This window comes from Danio rerio, chromosome 20 (assembly GCF_052040795.2).
Source record: "Danio rerio strain M-AB ecotype USA chromosome 20, GRCz13ab, whole genome shotgun sequence".
NCBI classification, from domain to species: Eukaryota; Metazoa; Chordata; class Actinopteri; order Cypriniformes; family Danionidae; genus Danio; species Danio rerio.
The window spans coordinates 46,317,437-46,342,591 of NC_141040.1; the positions used below are offsets into that span (position 1 = coordinate 46,317,437).

Sequence of the window (25,155 nt, forward strand, 5' to 3'; positions counted from 1 at the left end):
CCAAAACCAGACAGGTGGACAAATCTAAGCTTGTTTTTAATAAAACAAACATAAATATGCAAATAATAAATACTACTACTAATAATAATAACATTATACAAAAGCAAGTTGAGGTGAATAAACTGAAAAAAGCCCCCTGAGGTGAAGAAGGCATGGAGGCAGTGCTTTTTATATGTAGAAAATAATAATTTTTGTAATATTTTATTCCTGTTTTTCATTTGTAAAGATACTTGTGTGTTGCTGTACATCCTGTGTATATTAAGCAATGTTTAAGCAAGGCGTACATCTAACGTGCTCTGTGCTGGACTTTAATGCACAGTCTATTTTAAATCCTCAAAGCAGCAAAGCGCCATCAATGCGCCTCAACACACCTCTTTTTTAGACCAGAACACTCATGACTTCACAAAGTGGCGCCAATGGATTTGCTATTTAAACAACGTGGCGGAAAATGTGAAAATTAAGGTTGTGTTATTCTGAAAATAGCAACACGTCGAGGCAAACATGTCTTATTATGCCAGTTGTATGATAGGACTCAATGACTGCCTAAGGCAGTGGTTGTGTTCCTTTGTTGGGGCAGTGAAACTTACTCATTATCCAGTTCATAGATAACTTAAAATAAGATTTTAGAAGATTTTAAGAGAATATTTGGATTAAAAAATAATAAAGTTTTATAAATTTTTATAATTAGTCATTTTTATTTTAAAAACAAAATTATCTTAGTATTTATTATCTTAAAACATATCAGTTTAGCCATGCCTTTACTAATCTGTTTTTAAAGAGCCCCTATTATGGGTTTTTGAAAATGACATCCATGCAGTGTGTAACAGAGCTTGAAGTCATTGCAAACATCCAGCACAGGTTTAAGTCTGAAAGTGCACCATGCATTGTGTTTAAAAATATTGATTCTATTCAGTCGACTTAGTCAAATAAATGATTCATCTTTTGTCTGCAAGCGTCGACATCGATTCGGGACAATTCCAATTATGAAGTTATATATCTTGTAAAACCTGAATGCACCTTTCCCTTCAGATACGAGTGGGAGTGCGCGGGATCATGGGATTGATCATGATGCGATGATTAGTTTCACTGTGATAAAGTTCGTTTTCACAACAATACCACAGTATACCGTGTGCTGTGTCATTTTTCTGATGATTGATACAATAACCTACACTGCAACGCTGGATTCACAGAACGTTAAAGAAAGAATCAACAAAGACTACTAATGTATGGGACTTTGTCAGTAACTGTTACACAGTTCATATGGACCAGTTTCTCCTTTCTTTAGAACATGTAAGTGTGATTAACATTATTGCCTCATTTTCTGTTTGCGAAATATGTATTTAATTGTGTGTTATAACTTGTAATCGCTCCGCACAGCTTCTAATCACAAATCTATTAAAGTTCAGTGCTTGTAATGTATCTCTCAGGTTAAATCTTTATGGGCTGTTCACATATTGCATCCAATACCATGTTGAAAATGTGATGCGTGATTCTTCCTTTAACTATTTACATGCATTTTGCGCTCGTGATTTCATGCTGTTTGTCATTGCTATAGCCATCATCAGCTGTTCCTAAACACAGGTGGCGTGTCCAATTTTCCAAATAGTTAAACTTTTGCTGCTGTATGTGTTAATATTGAATGAGTATCGATGTTATTACTTGGGGTTAGCGTTAAGAGTAGAGTAAAATGCTGGTGTTTAACTGCATTGCTTAAATGCATTCCTGCGCTATGCTCTCACATATGCTTTGACTACTTCATAATTTCAATATTTGTATATGTATATGTATATATGTGTGTGTGTGTGTGTGTGTGTGTGTGTGTGTGTGTGTGTGTGTGTGTGTGTGTGTGTGTGTGTGTGTGTGTGTGTGTGTGTGTGTGTGTGTGTGTGTGTGTGTGTGCGTGTGTGTATACACACATATATATAAATAAATCCAAATTCCTTTAAATGTTGTACATTTTCTTCTAAAATCAGCATTTTTCTCAACCTCCTGTGTTTATGTTCAGTTAATTCACCTTGAAAGGACACATTTCTATTATCCATTTCTTCTGAAAATCTCATTAAGCAGAATAATAATAACCTATTTAATTGTTGAAAAAGTAAGATGGTTTCTGTGAGCTGAAAGTTTGATTTTTATTCAATTCAATTCAGCTTTATTTGTATAGCGCTTTTACAATGTAGATTGTGTCAAAGCAGCTTCACATAAATGGTCATAGTAACTGGAACAGTGTGGTTCAGGTTTTAGTGTTTTAAGTTCAGTTCAGTTCAGTTTAGCTCAGTTCAGTGTGATTTAATCATTACTGAGAGTTCAAACACTGAAGAGCAAATTCATCGATGCGTAGCTCTACCAATCCTGAACCATGTGAGGCAGTGGCGACAGCGGAGAGGGAAAAAAAACTTCACCTGATGGGAGTGAAGAAAAAAAACCTTGAGAGAACCAGACTCAGTTGGGCACGACCATTTTAATTTCTCCGCTGGCCAAAAGTCTTGTGCAGAACTTCATTCGCCGTGGTTTATGCTGGAAGATGGCCTCAATGAAGAAGTGATAGGGAATTCTATCACTTAGGGTATTATGCTGGAAGATGGCCTCAATGATTTAATGTGATAGGGAATTAAAAAGGATATAAACTGCCAATGCAAACAATTTTCTTTGGTAAGTTTCAACTCATAAATCTTAGCTGTACACAAACACCTCTCAAGAACACCTCACGCCCCTCAATTCAAAAACACTGCTTCCAGCGTCCTGCATTGCTCTCTCAGGGCACCAGGCCACTAGTAAATCATTGCATTTTGCAACTTTTTTTCTGCCAGTGCAACAACATTTTGTTGAAGGTCATGCTAGCGCCCATACCAATTTGCCAAACTGATAAGCGATGACATTTGCCTATTAGAAACGTCGTTGAAAGCACTAAAAACAGAATGAAACAGTGTGACTTATTTGAACTTTGCACTGCATGGACCATTTATCAGCTCAGCTAAAAAGCAAAGACAGGGCTCTGTGAGCTAGAAACTCTGCATTTTTCTGGAACAGGAGTTTACACAGCCACTAAAAAGCAGTTTGAGTATGTTTCAGAGCTCTCTCTGATACAAACAACATATTAAACTAGGCAAATTAATCAGTCTTGTCATTTTCCACAACACAACAACAGATAAAAACACTGTGCTACAATAAAGGTGGCAACATACGCACATCCTGAAAACGTAGCCCAATACACATTTCTGGAGATTGTAAATTATGTTGCCAGAAGTATGTATGGCTGCATTTCATATTTAAAATGAATGCTACGGAGTGTTCGGGGTTTGAGTCTGGCAAAGAACGGTTTCAGAAAGCAGGTAAGACAAAAACAGAACAACCCCCCCGCGTTACCCACTTTTCCATCTGGAAAACACTATGTATTAGCATGATTTTATTGTATGCAACACAAATGAGACAAATGTCAAACGGTGGAATATTTTTATATTAATTGTACAAGCATTAAATTATTGATGTATTACTATAAATTAGTAATTTAATATAATTAATATATTGTTAACGTGAAGGGCAAAGAAAATCTGCAGATTTTTTTTCTATTTCTGTACAGAATTTTGTAAAAATAAATAAATAAATAAATAAATAAAAATCTGCAGAATTATGCTGACTGCTATTGAGAGCGTAGTGTATAAAAAAGAACACATTTAATAAAAAAGTTAACAATGCAGATCCAATTAGAACCACACATTGGGTAAACAAAGTCTCTCATATAATATATCCACTAAAAGACAGAAAATATTACTTTAAAAACTGTACTGTACATAAATCATACAAATATTTGATCATAAAAAATAAACAATGCTCATAAACAATCACATATTATCAATAATAAATAATATAAAAACAAATATATGAATTCACAGACAATTAAATAAGTGAATAAATAGATTTAATAATGGGCTAAATAACTTGAGTAAATCGGACGATTAATAAGTCATATTTGTTGTGCAGTTTTACTAAATGTCTTTAGGTTCTTCTTTTTCATAACATTTCGGCTACTTTTTTATGACAGTGAAGTTGTTATACTTGACGAACTACAATGTTAAAGTTATTTATTACAAATGACCATGTGTTTATTAATGATAATTAAATAATCCTAATACAACCCAGTTACTCTCAGCTCAAGTTACTGCCAAATGTGCACTTCTAACAGACAAAGCTTGTAATTTTTTTAATATTACATGTACACTGCTATCATTTCCGGAGTTATTATCTGTACAGTGAAAAAAATTTTGTTGCCTTTTTTGTTGTTGTTGAATTAAACAAACTTTTTCTAGTCTAGTCATCTCGACTAAAAATGTGAACTTAAACTTTGTCTACCTTAAACGATTTAGTTGAAACCTGATTAACATATTAAAATAAGCTAAAGCATCATAAATGCCCACTCACCAGCCACTTTATTAGGTACACCTTACTAGTACCAGGATGGACCCCCTTTTGCCTTCAGAATTGCCTTAATCCTTCGTGGCACAGATTCAACAAGGTACTGGAAATATTCCCCAGAGGTTTTGGTCCATATTGACATGATAGCATCATGCAGTTGCTGCAGATTGGTCAGTTGCACATCCATGATGCAAATCTCCCATTCCACCACATCCCAAAGGAGGCCATTTGACTCATTGACATGTTCAAGAAAACAGTCTGAGATGATTGCGTTATCCTGTTGGAAGTACACTGTGGTCATAAAGGGATGGGCAAGGTTATCAACAATATTCAAGTAGGCTGTGGTGTTTACATGATGCTCAACTGGTACTAATGGGCCCAAAGTGTGCCAAGAAAATACCTCCCATTCTATTACACCACCACCACCAGCCTGAACCCTTGATACAAGGCAGGATGGATCCAGGCATTTACGTTGTTGATGCCAAATTCTGACTCTACCATCTGAATGTCGCAGCAGAAATCGAGACTCATCAGTAGGCCCACACGGAATCTGTGCGCGCAGAATTCCGCAGATTTTCCGCAGAATTCTGCAGATTTCTGCAGTTTTTTAGCCCATTATAAATTCTGTTTATTTACTTGAGTAAATTATTTATTCAGTTTTTATTCAGTAATTTATGACTTTTTATTTAATATATTAAAGTGTAAGTTATGATACTCCGCTGGATACTCCCAAAATAATTCCGCAGAAATCCGCAGATTTTTACCAAAAATAGCAAAAAACGTCCGCAGATTCCGTCTGGCCCTACTCATCAGACCAGGCAACATTTTTCCAATCTTCTATTGTGCAGTTTTGCTGAGCCTTTGCGAATTGTAGCCTCAGTTTCCTGTTCTTAGCTGACAGGAGAGGCACCCAATGGGGTCGTCTGCTACTGTAGCCCATCCGTCTCAAGATTGGCCGTGTTGGGCGATCAGAGATGCTCTTCTGCATACCTCGGTTGTAACTAATGGTTATTTGAGATACTGTTGCCTTTCTATTATCTTAAACCAGTCTGGCCATTCTCCTCTGACCTCTGGCATCAACAAGGCATTTGCGCCAACAGAACTGCCAAACTCTGAATATTTGCTCTTTTTCAGACCATTTTCTGTAAGCCTTAGAAATGATTGTGCATAAAAATCAAAGTAGATCAGGAGTTTCTAAAATACTCAGACGAGCACATCTGGCCCCAACAACCATGCCATGTTGAAAGTCACTTAAATCATCTTTCTGCCATTCTGATGCTTGCTTTGAACTGCAGCAGATCGTCTTGACCATGTGCCTAAATGCATTAAGTTGCTGCCATGTGATTGGCTGATTAGAAATTTGCGTTACCGAGCAGTTAGTCAAGTGTACCTAATAAAGTGGCCGGTGAGTGTATTTGTTGTCTTGACCTTTTGTCATTTACTTCTTTCCAATGTAGAACCAAAAATGAACATTTGTAGAAACAAACATTAGTATGAAGTCCTGTATAAAAGTATGAAAGCTCATAGCAATTCCAGCACAGCAAAAACTTTCATCAAAAACTAAAACAATCAGACATGATTAGCCTTTAAAGATGAATCATCCATTAATTATCCTAAAGGAGCTTATTAGAACAACCTGATTTGGCTATAAAAAGCAAGTGTGTGAGACAAGGAATCAAATGTGATCTGATATAAATAGACTGTGAGTTGGCATATTTCTCAGCTCAGAACACGAATCTTCTCCATATCTATTCTTAGCCTGCCGAACAGTGTGTCAGTGATGTCTGCTTGGACGTGAGGCTCAATGTGAAATCAGTTAAGAAATAAAACTTGATTCTTTAACAGGTGTTGCAGGCCACCCACTGTTAGAAATAGGAAACATATAATTACTGCATCAGCATTAAAGCTTACAGTACAATCTTACATGACTCGTTTACAAGTAAAAAAATACACCCATTATAGAAAAGCAGCAATCCATAGTCGAAACAAACAAAATACTATGAAAGTTAATGGCTGCATTTTTCTAACGTTCTTCAAGTAAATATTAGTTTGTGTTCAACATAAGAAAGAAATTCATAAAAGTTTAAAACCACATGAGTGCGAGAAAATTGTGAGGAAATTTTGTATAGTCTATTTAACAAGAGACAGAAAATTACATACTGCTTCCTGACCAACCATAACATGCCATTTTTAACGTGAAGGCGGAACTAGTGGCTGATTTCAGAAACAAGAGTGTAAACAAACATGTCTAGTCTTTCTGAAGGAATTTTATGAAGCCACTTGATGATACATCAAACAGATTCTGCCAGTATTGGGCTGACATAGAATACAGTTGAGCTTAAAAAAAAACACAAAAACATATTAAGACACTAGATAGAATTTTTAATAAATTTAAAATTCATTCATTCATTCATTCATTCATTCATTCATTTTCTTTTCGCTTAGTTCCTTTATTAATCTGTGGTCACCACAGCGGAAAAAACTTATCCAGCAAATGTTTTACACAGCGTATGCAACCCATATTTAACCTTATTTTGACGTTCTTGCTGTGAGGCACCAGCACTAACCACTGCACCACTGTGCCGCCCAATTTACAATTCCTTAATTTATATATTTTTTTTATTGTTTTAATTATTTTTTAATTACTTTTTATTGAAAAAAGCTACACAAATGATATGTAATGAAATACAAATGCAAAACAAAGAAAAACAATTACCAGAAAATAACATTTAAAAAAACAGTCAGGTACAGGCAGGTGTGAATGTGTGCATGTCAAACTAACTGGGTGAACACGTCAAAGTATATAAACTAGAGCACTACTACTACAACAACTACAAAAACTACGACTACTACAACTAATCCTACAAAAACAACAACAACAACAACAACAAAAACTACTACAACTACTATTACTACTCCTACAACAATGATTAAAACTACCAGTATTACTACAACTACTCCTACAACAACAACTACTACTACTACTACTACTACAACTAGTACAACTACAACAACAACTACTACTACTACTACAACTAGTACAACTACAACTACAACAAAAACGACAACAACAACAACTACTACTACTACTACTATTATAACTACTTCTACCACAACAACTACTACTACCACTACAACTACAAAAACTACAACAACAACTACTACTACTACTACTACTACAATAACTACTACCACTACCACAACAACTACTACTACCACTACAACTACAAAAACTACAACAACAACTACTACTACTACTACTACTACTACTACTACTACTACTACTACTACTACAATAACTACTACCACTACAACTACAACAAAACTACAACAACAAATACTACTACTACTACTACTACTACTACCACAACAACTAATACTACAATAAAAACTACAACAGCTACTACTACTACAACAACTAATACTACAACAAACACTACAACTACTGCTACTATTACTTATACAACTACTACTACAAAAACAACTACAACTACTACCACAACAACTAATACTACAATAAAAACTACAACTACTACTACTACTACTTCTACAACAACAACTACTACTACTACTACTACTACTACTACTTATACAAGTACAACTACTAATACATAAACAACTGCAATAACTACTATTAATATTACTATTATTATTATTATCACTACTACTACTATTACTATTATAATTTTAATTTTTACTAGAAGGTACAAGACACTATAGTTATTTTACACATGTGAGGATAGCAAAATAAAGTAAAATGTGACATATTACTGTATACCCAAAAATAATCAAAGTTCCCCTTCGGGGGGAACTTCAGCACTATAAGTGGATTTGATTTGTAAAATCCACGCATTGGGAGGATTCGGATCAGAAGCTGCTTGTCTGGAGAGTATGGAACGGGCCAATGAATGAAATTAATTGGCAGCGTAAGCTTGCGCAGGTGTGCGACATCTGCAATTATCTCAGCATATAAGCACACCTGAAGCCAGCAGATGCCATCCTTTTCGCTTCAGATCCTTTCTGAGTGAGTCGATGAGGGTTCCTCTTGCTGATCAGCACTTCAGAGCGAACGAGTGTGTCTCCCGGTCCAGAGTGGGTCTTCGCGGTGGCAGACGGTCGAGCTGGGTTACTCCCTTGCCTGCGGTTCTTTGGGTCCGGTCCTCCAGCAACACAGTCGTGCAGCACGTCCTTTTCAGGATGGCGCTCTGACTGTGCGTTTCTGGATGCGGGGGTTTCCTGGCTCCGGATGATGGACACGATCACTGCATTGCATGTTTGGGGGTCCAGCATGTTAATGCGGTGCTCGCGGGCGGTTCATGTCGTCATTGCGATGCCATGACCGTTGCACAGCTAAGATCGCGGCTAACTTTCGCAAGAGAGCGAGCCACCCCAGTTGCCTCCTGTTCTAAAAAAGCAGCGGGCGCTCGGGCAGATCTGAGGGTTTCAGCGGGAGATAATCCGCCGCCCACGGGCTCGCGGACCTCTCGCTCCTCACGGCGCTCCATCCAAGCTTCGGGTGGTGAGAGTGATCCGTCTAACCAGATGGTAGCTCTCACACTCGCTGACACCGGAGATCAGATGTCCTCCGCGGCATCGGAGGGTGGGCTTTCACTGTCCGACGAAGATCCGGACCCGCTCGCCCCCTCCGGGCAGGTGAGCGCTGTCAAATCGGATCCTGAAGCGGACATGTTAGCCGTGCTTTCCCGGGCTGCTTCGGCCGTGGGGTTGGAGATGGTTTATCCCCCAGCTCCGCGGCCGGACCGACTAGATGGGTGCTACGTAGAGGACCAGAAGGCGAAGCCTTCGAAGCCTCTCGTCCCCTTCTTCCCGGAAGTGCACAGTAGGCTCACGCAGTCTTGGAGGGCACCTTTCTCTGCCCGTGCTGCGTGTGCCTCCGCCCTCACCGTCCTTGACGGCGGAGCTGCCAGGGGGTATGAGGCGATCCCGTCAGTGGAGCGCGCTATCGCGGTCAATCTTTGTCCGCGCGGCACCTCTACGTGGCGGGGTTTGCCCCGCCTCCCGTCCAAAGCCTGTAGGTTGTCTGCCTCCCTCGGAGCCAGAGCTTATAAGGCTGCGGGCCAGGCTGCTTCTGCTTTGCACGCGATGGCCACCTACCAGCGCTACCAAGCGCAGGCGCTGGCCGAGCTGCACGAGGGCGGGTCCAACCCAAGCTTATTACATGAGCTGCGCACCGCGACCGACTATGCTCTTCGGACTACTAAGTCCGCCGCGTGTGCGCTGGGGAGGACGATGTCCACACTTGTGGTTCAGGAACGCCACCTCTGGCTAAACCTGGCCGATATGCACGACGTTGACAAAGTTCGCTTTCTTGACTCGCCCATATCCCAGGCTGGCCTGTTCGGCGACACCGTCGGTGAATTCACCCAGGAATTCAAGGCGGTGAAAGAGCAGTCGGATGCGATGGGCAATGTCATCTATCGGCGTGGCCGTAAGCCCGCTCCGCCCGCCGAGCCATCCACCTCCGCTGTTCCTCGCCGAGGGCGCCCGCCAACGAGTGCTGCCCCGCCCCCGCCTGCGCCTCCGGCCAAGCGGGCGCGGCGTTCACCTCGAAAGCAGGCAGCCCCTCCTGCCCAGGGCGCCGTTAAGTCCGGTAAACGGACCGCGAAGCGTCCCTGAGACAGGCCATCCGGAGAAGAGGAAACTTGCTCTTTCCCCGCTGGAGGGCGGGGCCCCGATATCAACGGTACTTTTCAGTGCCACCAAAACATCAGTAAAAGAGCACTTTTTCCCTTCCCCGGATGTGACTGCACGAGTTCTGCCAGTCCGGGACGCGCTGCCTTCCGGCTCGCAGACTCTACGTGCTTCGCCAGTGGCTCACGAGCGCTGGGGGGACGGTCTCCCTTCCCTCAGCCCTCCAGCCCCCTCTCCGGAGTCAGGGTGCGGAGCCAGAGCGAATCGCTCTCCTCCAGCTCTTCCGCGGGACCCTCGTGCTTCCCGGATCAGCACACCCACTCCGCGCTGCCCCACCGCTGGTACGTCAGCGATTGTAGCGATGACTCCATTAGCGAGGGCTCTGCCTGCCTGGTTAGCGCGGGCCAGCCCCTCGCGGTGGCTCATACGCACAATCAGACTCGGTTACGCGATTCAGTTCGTGAAACGGCCCCCCCAAGTTTACGGGCATGTATTTCTCCAGGGTCAACCCCCTGTCCGCCCCTGTCTTGCGAGAGGAGATTGCTGCCCTCCTGGCGAAGGGTGCAATCGAGCCGGTTCCTCCAGTCGAGATGGAGAGTGGGTTTTACAGCCCATACTTCATCGTACCCAAAAAGAGCGGTGGGTCACGGCCAATCCTAGATCTGCGCGTTTTGAACCGCTGTCTGCACAGGCTGCCGTTCAGAATGCTCACGCAGAGGCGCATTCTCCAATGCGTTCGTCCTCGGGATTGGTTTGCAGCCATAGACCTGAAGGACGCGTATTTCCATGTCTCCATTCTTCCACGCCACCGCCAATTTCTGCGGTTTGCGTTCGAGGGTCGAGCGTGGCAGTACAAGGTCCTCCCCTTCGGGCTCTCTCTGTCTCCGCGGGTCTTCACCAAACTCGCGGAGGGTGCCCTAGCGCCCCTTCGGCTCGCGGGCATTCGCATACTCAATTATCTCGACGACTGGCTGATTTTAGCCCACTCGCGGGAGCAATTGATTATGCACAGGGACAAGGTGCTTCGGCATCTCCGCCTACTGGGGCTTCAGGTCAACCGAGAAAAGAGCAAACTCGCCCCCGTGCAGAGGATTTCTTTTCTCGGCATGGAGCTGGACTCGATCACCATGGTAGCGCACCTCTCCGAGGAACGCGCTCGCCTGTTGCTGAACTGTCTGAGGGAGCTCGACAGCAAACTAGTGGTCCCACTGAAGTTCTTTCAGAGGCTCCTGGGGCATATGGCATCCGCAGCCGCCGTCACGCCGCTCGGGTTGCTCCATATGAGACCACTTCAGCACTGGCTTCACGATCGGGTCCCCAGGGCACACACCGGGTCTCGGTTACTGCGCTGTGTCGCCGCGCCCTCAGCCCTTGGAACGACCCCTCGTTCCTACAGGCCGGTGTGCCTCTAGGACAGGCGTCCAGCCATGTTGTTGTTTCAACAGACGCTTCCAACACGGGTTGGGGGGCCGTGTGTCGCGGGCATGCGGCTGCGGGCCTCTGGAAGGGTGCCCAGCTGCATTGGCATATCAATCGCCTAGAGCTGTTGGCAGTGTTCCTCGCTCTCCATCGCTTTTTACCGGTGCTGGAGCGGCAACACGTGCTGGTCAGGACGGACAGTATGGCGGCGGCGGCGTATATCAACCGCATGGGGGGTATGCGCTCTCGCCGCATGTCTCAGCTCGCCCGCCGTCTGCTCCTCTGGAGTCACCCGCAGCTGAAATCGCTGCGCGCCATTCACGTCCCAGGCACGCTCAATCGTGCAGCCGATGCGCTCTCCCGACAGCTGTTACGTCCTGGAGAATGGAGACTCCACCCCGAGTCTGTTCAGCTGATATGGGCGCGATTCGGGGAGGCCCAGATCGATCTGTTTGCTTCCCCCGAGAACGCTCACTGCCAGTTGTTTTTTTCCCTGACCGAGGGCTCTCTCGGCACGGATGCACTGGCCCACAGCTGGCCTCGGGGCATGCGCAAGTATGCGTTTCCCCCAGTGAGCCTGCTCGCACAGTTTCTGTGCAAGGTCAGGGAGGACGAGGAACAGGTTCTGCTAGTTGCGCCCCTTTGGCCCAACCGGACCTGGATATCAGAGCTCTCACTCCTCGCGACGGCCCTCCCCTGGCGGATCCCTTTGAGAGATGACCTACTCTCTCAGGGACAGGGCACCATCTGGCACCCTCGCCCCGATCTTTGGAACCTCCACGTGTGGTCCCTAGACGCGAGGAAGACTTAGGTAACCTACCGACTGCGGTGGTTAATACCATCACTCAGGCTAGAGCCCCCTCCACGAGGCGCGCCTACGCCCTGAAGTGGAGTCTATTCACTGAATGGTGCGTCTCTCGCAGAGAAGACCCCCGAAATTGCCAGATTAGTGTTGTGCTCTCTTTCCTTCAAGAGAAGTTGGACAGCAGGCTGTCGCCCTCCACTCTCAAGGTTTACGTGGCCGCCATCTCCGCTTATCATAGCGCGGTAGCTGGCGGCACCGTGGGAAAGCATAACCTGGTCATCCAGTTCCTTAGGGGTGCTAGGCGAATTAATCCATCTCGCCCCCCTCTCATGCCCTCTTGGGATCTCGCCCTCGTTCTCACGAGTCTGCGATCCGATCCCTTTGAGCCACTCGAATCAGTATCTCTAAGATTTCTGTCCCTGAAGACAGCTCTGCTGGTTGCGTTGGCCTCCATCAAGAGGGTCGGGGACCTGGAGGCATTTTCGGTCAGTGACTCGTGCCTGGAATTCGGGCCGGATTACTCTCACGTCATCCTGAGACCCCGCCCCGGTTATGTGCCCAAGGTTCCTACCACCCCCTTTAGAGATCAGGTAGTGAACCTGCAAGCGCTGCCCCCGGAGGAGGCAGACCCAGCCCTTTCTTTACTTTGTCCAGTTCGCGCTCTGCGCATTTATGTGGACCGTACTCAGAATTTTAGATCATCTGAGCAGCTCTTTGTCTGTTATGGCGGTCGGCAGCAGGGAAGTGCCGTATCAAAACAAAGATTATCCCACTGGATTGTGGATGTCATTTCACTCGCTTATTCGAGTCGAGGTCAGCCGTGTCCCCCGGGAGTTCGTGCACACTCCACTCGGAGCGTTGCATCCTCTTGGGCGCATGCACGCGGCGCCTCTCTAACAGACATCTGTAGAGCTGCGGGCTGGGCGACACCCAACACATTTGCAAGGTTTTACAATCTGCGAGTGGAGCCGGTTTCCTCAAGGGTATTAGGTAACCCTTTGGTGATTGAGGAGACAACTCGGTAGGGTGTTGAAACACGCTTGCTGCGCCATTCTCCCTAACACGGAGGTACGTGCGCCTTTTTTATCTGTCAGTAAAGTTCCCCGTCAGGTGAGCCCTGCAGATTCCTCCGTGGCCCCCAGCACTGACTCAGCGGAGGAGTCACTTGCTGGCCCACTACGTTGTAGGTCTGCCCGCTGGTCAGCCCGCGTTTTGGGTATAGGTGCCTGCTATGCGTGATCCCCACTAGGCGATCCCATATGCTTATTCCGCCACGGTTAAGTCCCCCCCCTGGGCGGACCCGTGTCTTCCCTCTCCGCTAACCACTCTTTTGCTATGCGTACTCCCCCTTTTTAGGGCTAGTCCATATGTAAATTCTGCCATCTATCCCCCCCTTGGGTAACGGATGGCCTCCGCAGCGTCCTCCCTATCGGGATTGCACGCTTCCCAACGTACTGTCGTATTTCCTAGAATTATATAGATGCTCACGACTTCCCAAAAAATATATCTAAATCCGTAAAACTTCTGTTGAAGTAGGATAAATTACACAGCATAAATTACACAGCAGATCTCGCAACTCAATTTACAATTAGAGGGATACAAAGTTAGCTTTAGCTCTACTATAAAAGATTTGGGTGTCATATTAGACAGCAATCTAACTTTTAAAAACCATATATCCCATGTCACAAAAACTGCCTTCTTTCATCTGAGAAATATCGCTAAATTACGAAATATGCTATCCATCTCAGATGCAGAAAAGCTAGTCCATGCTTTTATGACTTCGAGACTGGATTACTGTAACGCTCTATTTGCTGGCTGCCCAGCATCCTCTATTAACAAACTTCAATTAGTACAAAATGCAGCAGCCAGAGTTCTGACCAGGTCTAGAAAATATGATCATATAACCCCAATTTTATCCTCCTTACACTGGCTGCCTGTTAAATTTCGTATTGAATTTAAAATATTACTTCTCACCTATAAAGCTCTAAATAATCTAGCTCCTGTTTATCTAACCAACCTTCTGTCTCGCTACGAACCAACTCGTTCCTTAAGATCTCAAAATTCAGGGCTTCTGGTAGTACCTAGAATAGCAAAATCAAGTAAAGGAGGTCGAGCCTTCTCTTTCATGGCTCCTACACTCTGGAATAGCCTTCCTGGTAATGTCCGAGGCTCAGACACACTCTCCCAGTTCAAAACTAGATTAAAGACCTATCTGTTTAGTAAAGCATACACTCAATGCATCACCTAGCGGGTTCCACACAGGCTTCTGCATCTTGCTTATATACACTATGAACAGCAGCTACGCTAATTATTCTCTTTATTCTCTATTTTCACCTGGGGATACTCATCCCGAGGTCCTCAGATTAGGCGGAGTCACTGATTGGATCCAAGACCAGCGACGTGATGATCCCAAGGATTCCATATCCGGGACCAGGCCATATCCTGAGCTGCTGCTGCGCTGATGGTCGTGGGGAGTGGAAAACATGTGTCTGATTCCAGCGACGCTCCAGGGACAGACGAGTCTTCATTGAGGCCATCTTCCAGCATAAACCACGGCGAATGAAGTTCTGCACAAGACTTTTGGCCAGCGGAGAAATTAAAATGGTCGTGCCCAACTGAGTCTGGTTCTCTCAAGGTTTTTTTTCTTCACTCCCATCAGGTGAAGTTTTTTTTCCCTCTCCGCTGTCGCCACTGCCTCGCATGGTTCAGGATTGGTAGAGCTGCGCATCGATGAATTTGCTCTTCAGTGTTTGAACTCTCAGTAATGATTAAATCACACTGAACTGAGCTAAACTGAACTGAACTGAACTTAAACACTAAAACCTGAACCACACTGTTCCAGTTACTATGACCATTTATGTGAAGCTGCTTTGACACAATCTACATTGTAAAAGCGCTATACAAATAAAGCTGAATTGAATTGAATTGAATAAATTAGGGCCAGGGACACGTTGGAGGACCGCGCCCCCCATGATGTGGGTGCGTCACGCTTGCTTGACTATCTCCTCATCGGGGGTGTTGGTAAGGTGCAGTCATTATGGCGCTTTCAATGGGCTCCCAATGCGTGGATTTTACAAATCAAATCCACTTATAGTGCTGAAGTTCCCCCCGAAGGGGAACGTTCGAGGTTACTAAAGTAACCCTTCGTTCCCCGAGGAGGGGAACGGAAGCACTATACTCCGTCGCCATAATGACTGTCCCTTAGCTGTTTGAAAGTCTCTTCAGCTTAAAAGGATGGCGTCTGCTGGCTTCAGGTGTGCTTATATGCTGAGATAATTGCAGATGTCGCACACCTGCGCAAGCTTACGCTGCCAATTAATTTCATTCATTGGCCCGTTCAATACTCTCCAGACAAGCGGCTTCTGATCCGAATCCTCCCAATGCGTGGATTTTACAAATCAAATCCACTTATAGTGCTTCCGTTCCCCTCCTCGGGGAACGAAGGGTTACTTTAGTAACCTCGAACGTTATCTGACATTAACAAGATGATTTTGTTCTGGCACATACAGTTAAGGTCAAAATGATTAACCCTACATTAATCTTTCCTTTTTACAACATTTCCTAAATGGCAGAGGAAAGAATTTTTCAAAGTATTTGCTATAATATAGTTCTTTCTGGAAAATGTCTTATTTGTTTTATTTCGTCTAGAATAAATGCTGTTTTTCATTTTTTTAAAGGTCAATATTATTAGCCTGTCTGCCGAACAAACCACTTTGTTACACAATGACTTGCCTACTTACCCTAACTTTACTAATTAACCTAGTTAAGCCTTTGAATGTAACTTTACGCTGAATACTAGTATCTTGAAATGTATATAGACAAATATTATGTACTATCATCATGGCAAAATAAATCAGTTATTAGAAATTAGTTATTAAATCTAATATTTTCAGAAATTTGTTAAAAAAAAACTTATTTCTGTTAAACAGAAATTGGGGGGGGGGGGGTACAGGGGGCTTATAATTAAGGAGGGCTAATAATTCTGACTTCAACTGTATATTGATATAGAAACCAGTGGTTTTGAAAGTTTCTGCCAGAGTCCCAGAAGAGGTCAAGCTCAAGACAGAAGAGAGAAATTTAATGAAAAAAAACTTCAAATAACCTTTCCTTCTGACAGTCTCTCATAAAAAATGTAGGTTCCTACAGTCATATCACTGCCTTGTCTGACAGATAACCTCACGTTCTGTTGCAATTGACAGTGTTTTCATTAAACTGCAGTGAGTTGTGGGAGGAGCGGCTCTTACCTTGCCTGACTGCCAGAGTGGTGGTGTAGACCAGGAACAGCAGGATGTAGTTGAGAAAGCTCTGAAACACAGGGGTGTTTGCGTGATAATCGTCCGCCAGGTATTTGCTGGTCAGGCCAATCCCACAAATGAGCAGCGATAAGACCTGACCGAGAGCCAGTGTGAGGACAAGTTCCCTGCAAATGCAAACACACCGGTCAGATCCAGGTCCAGATCACACATACATCCACACAAAAATCCAAAGAGAAAATGTACTTCTGTCACGATCACCAGCGATCTAGGCTTGCCGATTGCTAGTAAACGTGCACAATCACCTGGACTACAATTCTGTCACTTTATAAACTACAAATCCCATCATGTTCCGAAACACACCTGTTCCGGATCTCCGATTATTACACACACACACAGCTGGTAACTGATCAAAGATTATATATACTATTTATACAGCTCACATTCGCACACACTTGGCTGAGTCTTGTTATTGTAACACCACAAAGTGTTTCATAGTCTAGTCTTTCCCAGTTCCTTGACCCTTGCCTTGTTTATTGTTTTCTGTTGTTTTGCTGCCAGTACCGACCATTTGCCTGTAACATGACTACATTTCTGGATTACCCTTATGCTACCATTTGTACCAGTTGAGCATTTCCTGCCTGACAACACTTAATAAAACTGCACATAGATGCTCATCCATTTGTCACACGACTCCCCTTTGGTTACAACTGCATAGATTGACAAAAAAAAATTGACAACTTTTATTGTTTATTGGATCATTATCAACCTCCAACAATAAAGTTTGCAGTAAACTAAGCTAAATCATTAGTAAACTAACTACAACAAAACAAGCATTATTTAGAAAACGAAAGGGTTAGTTCGCCTAAAAATAAGAAAGTAAGAATTAATATAGCTTAAAAAGGTTTCCAAATCTTAGTGTATCTTCAGAACACAAATTAAAATATTTTGGATGAAATCTGAGAGCTCTTTGATTCTCCAGAGAGCAACGGTCCTGACTTGTTCAAAGCCAAGAAAGGTACCAAAAAACATTGTCAAAACAGACCATGTGATCCAATCACCATATTATGAAGCTATGTGAATTTACGTGAAGCTAGTTTTGTTTTATGTGTGTTCTCGTAGCTTCATAATATGGTGATTGGATCACATGGTCTAAAGCTACGAGAATACACATAAAACAAAACCAATGACTTTTTTTACCAGTTTATTCTCCTCAGTGTCAGTATAGTGCGCATGTTCATGACAACACTGTACACTTTATTAATACCCTGTAAAAAACATATATATATATATATATATATATATATATATATATATATATATATATATAACATATGATGGATTTGCTCTTCTGTGTTTGGACTCTTAGGAGTGAATATTAAACCACACTGAACTGAACTAAACTGATCTTAACTTCAACTCTGAAAACTGAACTGACACCGTTTCAAATCACTATAATCTTCTATGTGAAGCTGCTTTGGCACAATCTACATAAAAAAACACTATAGAAATAAAGGTGAATTGAATTGAATAGAAAATTTCGAACTTCAGTGTCCAAAGACTTTAAGAATTGTGTCACTTTATTATTATTATTTTCCATTTTGCTATATTTTTATCTATTCCTGTTGTAACTGTATTTTAATTTTATTTGTTAACTAATTTATTCCGGCAGCAATGTTCAAAAATGGGGGAAAAATTTACAACCTTGATTGTACAAAATGTTTTGTTAAAGCTTGAGAAAATAATCACATGTAAAAAATGATAATAATAATAATAATAATAAAGAATTGTGTCGCTTTAATTCATTTTAAATAAGTAGTTTGAGCAGCAAAAGTCATTTTGTTAGAGTGTGCACAGTATTTCCAATGATCCTGTACTGAATACTGTTGTAAATAATGTTCAGTTTCTTTCACAGATTAACCTACATATTTAGTTTACTTTCTCCAAGCATCAGAAATAGATAAATATAAGATAAATTTGTAGAAATATCAGTAGCATTTATACTGAATGTGTACTAACTGAATCTAAGAATTTAGTATCAAATCAAATCAAGAACTTGTAAACCAGAATCTAAATGAATCAAGACTGATATTAATCGATACCCAGCCCTAGTTACAGGTGGTGGTTAATGAATACTGAATCCACCTCAGAGCTGCTGGTGCAATAGGACATGTTTAATTAAAGGTGTGTGCGTGTTTGCATGCGTGTGTGTGTGGATTTCAGTGCGTGACAGTTCAATTGACAGGATCAGAGCACAGAGGAAACGCAGGCAGTGGAACCGGGTGAAGGAATGAACTGTCAATCAGCCGGGTTTAAATGCAGAGGACTTGCCCTCTCTTCAAAAACCCCCATCCAGTTTCTGAGTGAACGCGGTGCATACGAAATCAGCATACGGTACTCGCTGAACCCACACGGGCCACGAATGAAGCACGCGTTCAGGTTACTTTCAGAGACAACATGCGGGAAGATGAAAGAGACGGAGCATTATCAAAAAACACATGCCGCATTGGTACTCCGTCAAACACCAGGTGGAGGAGAAAATGGGGCACGGAGGAAAAAAAAAGTAATGTGTTTGTCCTACCTTTCAGAAAAATCCTCTTAGTCTAGTACAACAGAGATAATAAAATGAATGTCATTCTCTGGGAGGTAATTGAAAAATGGATTAGAGGCTGTAGCTGGAAATATAAGTCGCCATAATTACAAGAAACTGAAAACACATTACTGTGTGTATGTGCTTGTATTTCAGGAACTAATATTTAAAACTACACTATAATTTAGTGATTAAATGTACATTTCAGAACATACATTTGTATTACAACCATTTGTTTGTTTATTTATTTAGCCACACCCACTAATTTCTCATTCAATATTCAGTTTCTCTAGGAACTGCGTCACAATTCAAAAAAATGGTTCAGCTTCCGGTTCATGCGGACTTTAAGAAACTTAACATTGCATTGACACATTGTTGTATTATTGTTTATGATAGCCGGTATTTTTCCTTCCATGCATCCTATTTAACCCTCAGCTCATTTACTCTGGTGAAATATCATGTCTCTTGTTTTCACCTGTAGATTCAATAGCAGTGCAGAAAACAGTGCTGGGGGTTAATTAGATGTGCTAACGACAAATGTGTTCATCTATTCAGGTAAAATTTCAGAGCCAAGTACTGAAATTACAGACAACACAACAGCTTTGAGACTTGGAAAAGGTTGCAAAACAGGTTATTTGTTGTTTTGTTGCTCTGATAGATTAGCTGTCCTCATTAAAAGACAAAAGCTTGTAAAAATGCACCACACACATTTGAAGACTTAGGGCTCTATTTTGACGGTCCATGCGCAGAGCGCAAAACGCAGGGCGCAAACGCTTTCAGGGCATGTCAGGACGCGTTTTTGCTAATTTAAGGACGGGAAATCTGCCTTGCGCCGTGGCACATGTTCTAAAAGGGTTGAGTTTATTTTCTTAATGAGTTATAGGTGTGCTTTAAAAATAAACCAATTACAGTCTCATCTCCCATTCCCTTTAAGAGTCAGCTGCGTCGCGCCAAGAGCGCATTCGCTATTTACAGGACGCAAAGTAAGTCTGAGTGGAAAAAATGAGCATTTCATAAGCAAACAGTTAACAGTTTTTTTAACAGAAAACTGTTAAACAGAGCATCTACTGCGTGAGAATGAGAGATAATGGATCTACTTTCACATTGGCTCTTGGATAGGAAAACCTTTACGCACAGACATCAATTAGTCTATAAATAAATAATTGTGTTTGTTAAGCGCAAATATTCGTTTCAAAACTATTTCTAAATTCAGTTCTAATTTCTAGCAAACGAATAAATGAATAATAACAACAAATAGTGATGAGTTATATCCTAAAACACATGATGTGCCCCTTATGGTCTAAAACCTGACAGGTGGACAAATCCAAGCTTGTTTTTAATAAAACAAATATAAATGTGGATATAATAAATAATACTGCTAATAATAATAACATTATACAAAAGCAAATTGTTATGAATGAACTGAAAAAGCCTCCCGAGATGAAAAAGACATAAAAGCAGTGATTTTTCATATTTATGTAGGCTAGAAAATAATATGTTTTGTAATATTTTAATCCTTTATATTTATATCCTATATCTATTCTTATTACAACGCCTACCAAAAGACTATTGCGCTGCGCCTTGCGCCACACTGCGCCGGGTGTATGATAGGGCCCTTAGTGTGCTAATTTCGTTCATGTAGACATTACACCATTTATTTCAGTATAGGCGCATTTAAGGAGGACTTGCCCTTTTGTGACCCTCACTTTAAAAAGTAACAAAATAAAATGCATTAGAAAATAAAACATGATTACGGTAAATAATAATATATAAGACAATTTAAATTCATTCATTCATTCATTTTACATCAGCTTAGTCACTTTATTAATCTGGGGTAACCACAGCGGAATGAACCACCAACTCATCCAGCATATGTTTTACGCAGTGGATGCCCTTTCAGCTGTAACCCATCACTGGGAAACATCCATACACACTCATTCGTACACATACAATACGGACAATTTAGCTTACCCAATTCACCTATACCACATGTCTTTGGACTTGTGGGGGAAACCGGAGCACCCGGAGGAAACCCACGTGAACACAAGGAGAACATCTCCACATAGAAATGCCAACTGACCCAGCCAGGGCTCGAATCAGCGACCTTCTTCCAGTAAGGCGTTTGTACTACCCACTGTGCCACCGTCCTGCCCAGTAAACATTTGTAGTGGATCAAAAAAGTTTTTCAAAATTGTCCTAAGACAAGACTGGGTGTTGTTTCAGTGTTTAGTTCAACTTTGATAAGTTTTTGATCTAGTTCAAATGTTTTATATATATATATATATATATATATATATATATATATATATATATATAATCCTACAATACACTTTAAAAGATATACATAAATTAGCAGTTTTCATATTTAGGTTTTTATTTTCCCCCATTTATTTATGCTTTTGAATGGGCCAATGATAAACTTCAGGTGACGATTTTCAGTTTCATAAAATTTGTTTAGCCGCATCGATGGCGTAATGTAATTAAAATACAATCAGTTAAACAAACTTAAGCATCCATTTGGTTGTAAAAGCATAAAAAGAGATGAAAGACCATTTAAACACAGGCGCCGTCATTAGCAGCAGGCTAGCACAGAAATTACTGGGGTAAAATTATTTTCCATATTTTAAAGACATGGTGCGGAAAAAAAAAAAAATTTATGCAGTGCTGCTTCTTTGGTCTGAGACCCGCCTTACATCATATCTCAGTCAGGCAGTGAAGATCGCTGTTTTTTTTAAAGAAGTCAGATCTTAAACGCAGCGATTTTGTACGGGATGACAATAAGCGGAAGCCCTGGGGCTGGCTGACTGAAATTAAAATTAAAAGTGTGCATTATGGAACCTTGGTCTTTCTTCCAATAACTTCTAACCTTGAAAAGTTTTTAAAAAGTGACTTTTATTAACATTTTAATAGTTTAAAGTGATATATTGTCTGGGTTGGTGTTGTAATAAACGGTCAGTACATCTTTAATTATTTTATTCCTCTATAATGTGTATCGTTTCTTATTATATTCTTTTAAGCTACTAAACTGTCAATAAAAGCCACTTTGTTAAAGTGTACAGCTGAATTTTTAACATCAAAAGTCGACAGAGCAGAGATCAAGCACCCATAATGCAATTCATTACCGTAAATAAACCAAAAACACTTGTGAATCCCAAAATACAGAAACTGTAAACTAACAGATTTTTTTTACAGTGAACCTCAATCAAAATAATAATAATTAAATCTGCTAAATTGAATGGTTTATTCTCACATTCAAGTCCTCATCAGACACTGAAAGAAGCATCAAACACTTGAGGTTGAACCAAGAGCGTTTGTTACCAGAGGCGAGTCAGGATTTCAGTCTTAGAGAAGCTCTGAGCATGAGCCGATAGGGCTCAGAGCAACATTTCTGCTTTCACTGCAAGAGGCCACAAGTTCAAATCCAGCCTGACTGATAACACTTTAAAGAAATAAACAAATGAACAAAAAAGGCATCAGTTTGTCAGCACATGTATATCAGTAATCGTGTCCTGTTTGGCTACATTAATCTTGGGATTTCACTGGAACGGAGAAGGCCTGAATGAGATAAATGAGTCTTTTAATAATGCAGTAGCCTCTCATAGTTTTACTGCAGCAAATGTGAAGACATCACAAGTTCTTGCAACAGGACTGGAATTATATTTGTGTAAATAAAAAGGAAGATAACAACAAATGAATGGAACAGATGGAAAGAAAAGATAATAAACACACCGTTACAAAAGATGAAAACAGTCTGAAAATAGAAAACTAAAAAAAATAAAAAGGTTAACAATTTTGCAAATATATATATTCTCCTCACAAATCATACATTTTGAATTTAATGCAACATGTTTTTGCATACTTTATGCTTGGGAAACTGCTACTTTGACATAAACGTCTTCTGGGAGCAGGGCTTAAAATTAGATTTAGCATTAGTAGATTTTGAAAACCCTTTATTTCAGCTTGACTTATAAATGATAATTTAGTCTATACATATTAAACAACCCAGCTACTGACAGTTTGGTTGAGCACTGACTATAATAATAATAATAATAATAATAATAATAATAATAATAATAGTAATAGCAATAATAATAATAATAATAATAATAATAATAGTAATAACAATAATAATAATAATAATAATAATAATAATAATAATACTAATAATAATAATAATAATAATAATAATAATAATAACTGTCATTTATATAACACTTTTCTGGATAGTCAAAATGCTTTTGTCACGTTCACCAGTGATCTAACCTTCATAGATCTCTAGAAAACATTCACATTTACATAGACTACATTCCTGTCTCAATATGAACTACAAGTCCTGTCATGCAGCACACACACACCCCTGATCCAAGTCTCTATTGATAACACTCACACAGCTGATGCTGCACAAGTACTGATTACACACACATATACACGGCTCACTTTGTCTTGTTATACTGCTTTTGTGAAAACTACAATGCAGTTTCCTTGCCTTTTCGGTTTTGACCCTCACCTTGTTATTTATTCTTAAACAGTAGGGCTGCATTTTCAACATCAAAAGTTGACAGAGCAGAGATCGAACTCACATAATGCAGTTCACAACAGTAAATAAACCGTAAATCACAAAATACAGAAACTGTAAACTAACAGATATTTTTTACAGTGTACTGGAGCGGTAATCTAACTATACTAACTAATAACTATGCAAATACTATATAAACTTAAGGCAGAGGTTCTCAAAGTGGGGGTCGGGACCCCCCGAGGGGTCGCGGGACAATGAAGGGGGGTCGCCTGGTGATTTTCAAAAATCAATTCATTTTTATTAAACCTTAAGACTTACTGTATTTTATCAATAACCTACTGAAGAGAAAAAAATAATCGTTTATAGTTACTATAAACTATATAGTTACTATAGTAGCTTATAGTTACTAGTTCTATTGGATTGCGACTTCTCGGGTAATTACATTATACTAAAGACACAGCAATACTGTCAGATGCAGCAGATTTTGTAACACCAGGTTAAACTTTCTAGCCCATTTACAGCACTGACATACATTAAAAACAAAAACAAAGAATAGACTTCGGTCTATTGGTGTGTTTGTGCGCGTCATTGCATACAAGCTTTCTGTATTTATAACCACCACCTCAGAGAATATTGGGGGTCACGAGTCACTGGCATTGTCATTTTGGGGGTCGCGGGCTGAAAAATTTGGAAACCCCTGACTTAAGGTATACACAAAGCCTAAGACGAGTATTTATACATAAGACCTAGCAATATTGGGCAAGATATTGTGCAAAGGAGGAATATAATGCAACATGATTTTGTGGTGCATTCAAAGTTTAATCGCCACCGGTGAACTGTTGTGCCGTCACAAAATTGCCATATTAAAGGATTGTTTCATTTAATAAATCAATGATCTTCACAGCCTGATTAATATATGATATAGAGTGGGTATCAAGAAGTACATACAAGAAGAATGTACAAGAAGCACTGCATTAAATTCCTTCAGTATTTTCAATGGAATTTCTGCGCTCACCTGTTTCTACTGACGCCGCTTGAGTTTAAATGGCTTTTCATCTTATTTTACACTTAAACAACTAAATGACTGATTAAGTCTATTTACCTGATTATATTTTAATTATATTTCAATATCGATACTGTAAAAGGAGCCTTATGAAATAAGAAAAAGTCACATTAATCGTTTACAGGAAGTTTATCGGTAGGGGAAAAAACAAGCGCTTCTACCCTGTTGGTGATAAATTGTTTAACGCCAATAAAGTCCATGTGAACCAGAGGTTGCTGAGACTTTTATTTCAGTAAGATGTTGATGTACTTTCAACTGAAACAGAATATTGAGTAGAGGACGAGGCTTTCTTTTGCACATCATTCCCTCATAGCAAACTAATGGTCAGAGGGGTGTATATGCAAAAAAGATCTCGTCTATAGTGTCGCGGAGAGAAAAATAATCCAAAAGTTGACATTGCGTGTAAAATTACATTGTGCAAAATCAAAAAACTAGAAGCAGAAC

At 41.0% G+C, this 25,155-nt stretch overlaps 1 protein-coding gene across 1 annotated transcript in view; it reads right to left on the reverse strand.

The window, feature by feature from the left end:
• Positions 1-25,155, reverse strand: part of slc35f1 (solute carrier family 35 member F1) — a 207,041-nt gene that overhangs the window by 93,519 nt on the left and 88,367 nt on the right. The window contains exon 2 of the mRNA XM_087298906.1: positions 16,534-16,709. Within this exon, the coding sequence (XP_087155032.1) occupies positions 16,534-16,709 (176 nt within the window). The remainder of the gene's footprint in view (positions 1-16,533; positions 16,710-25,155) is intronic.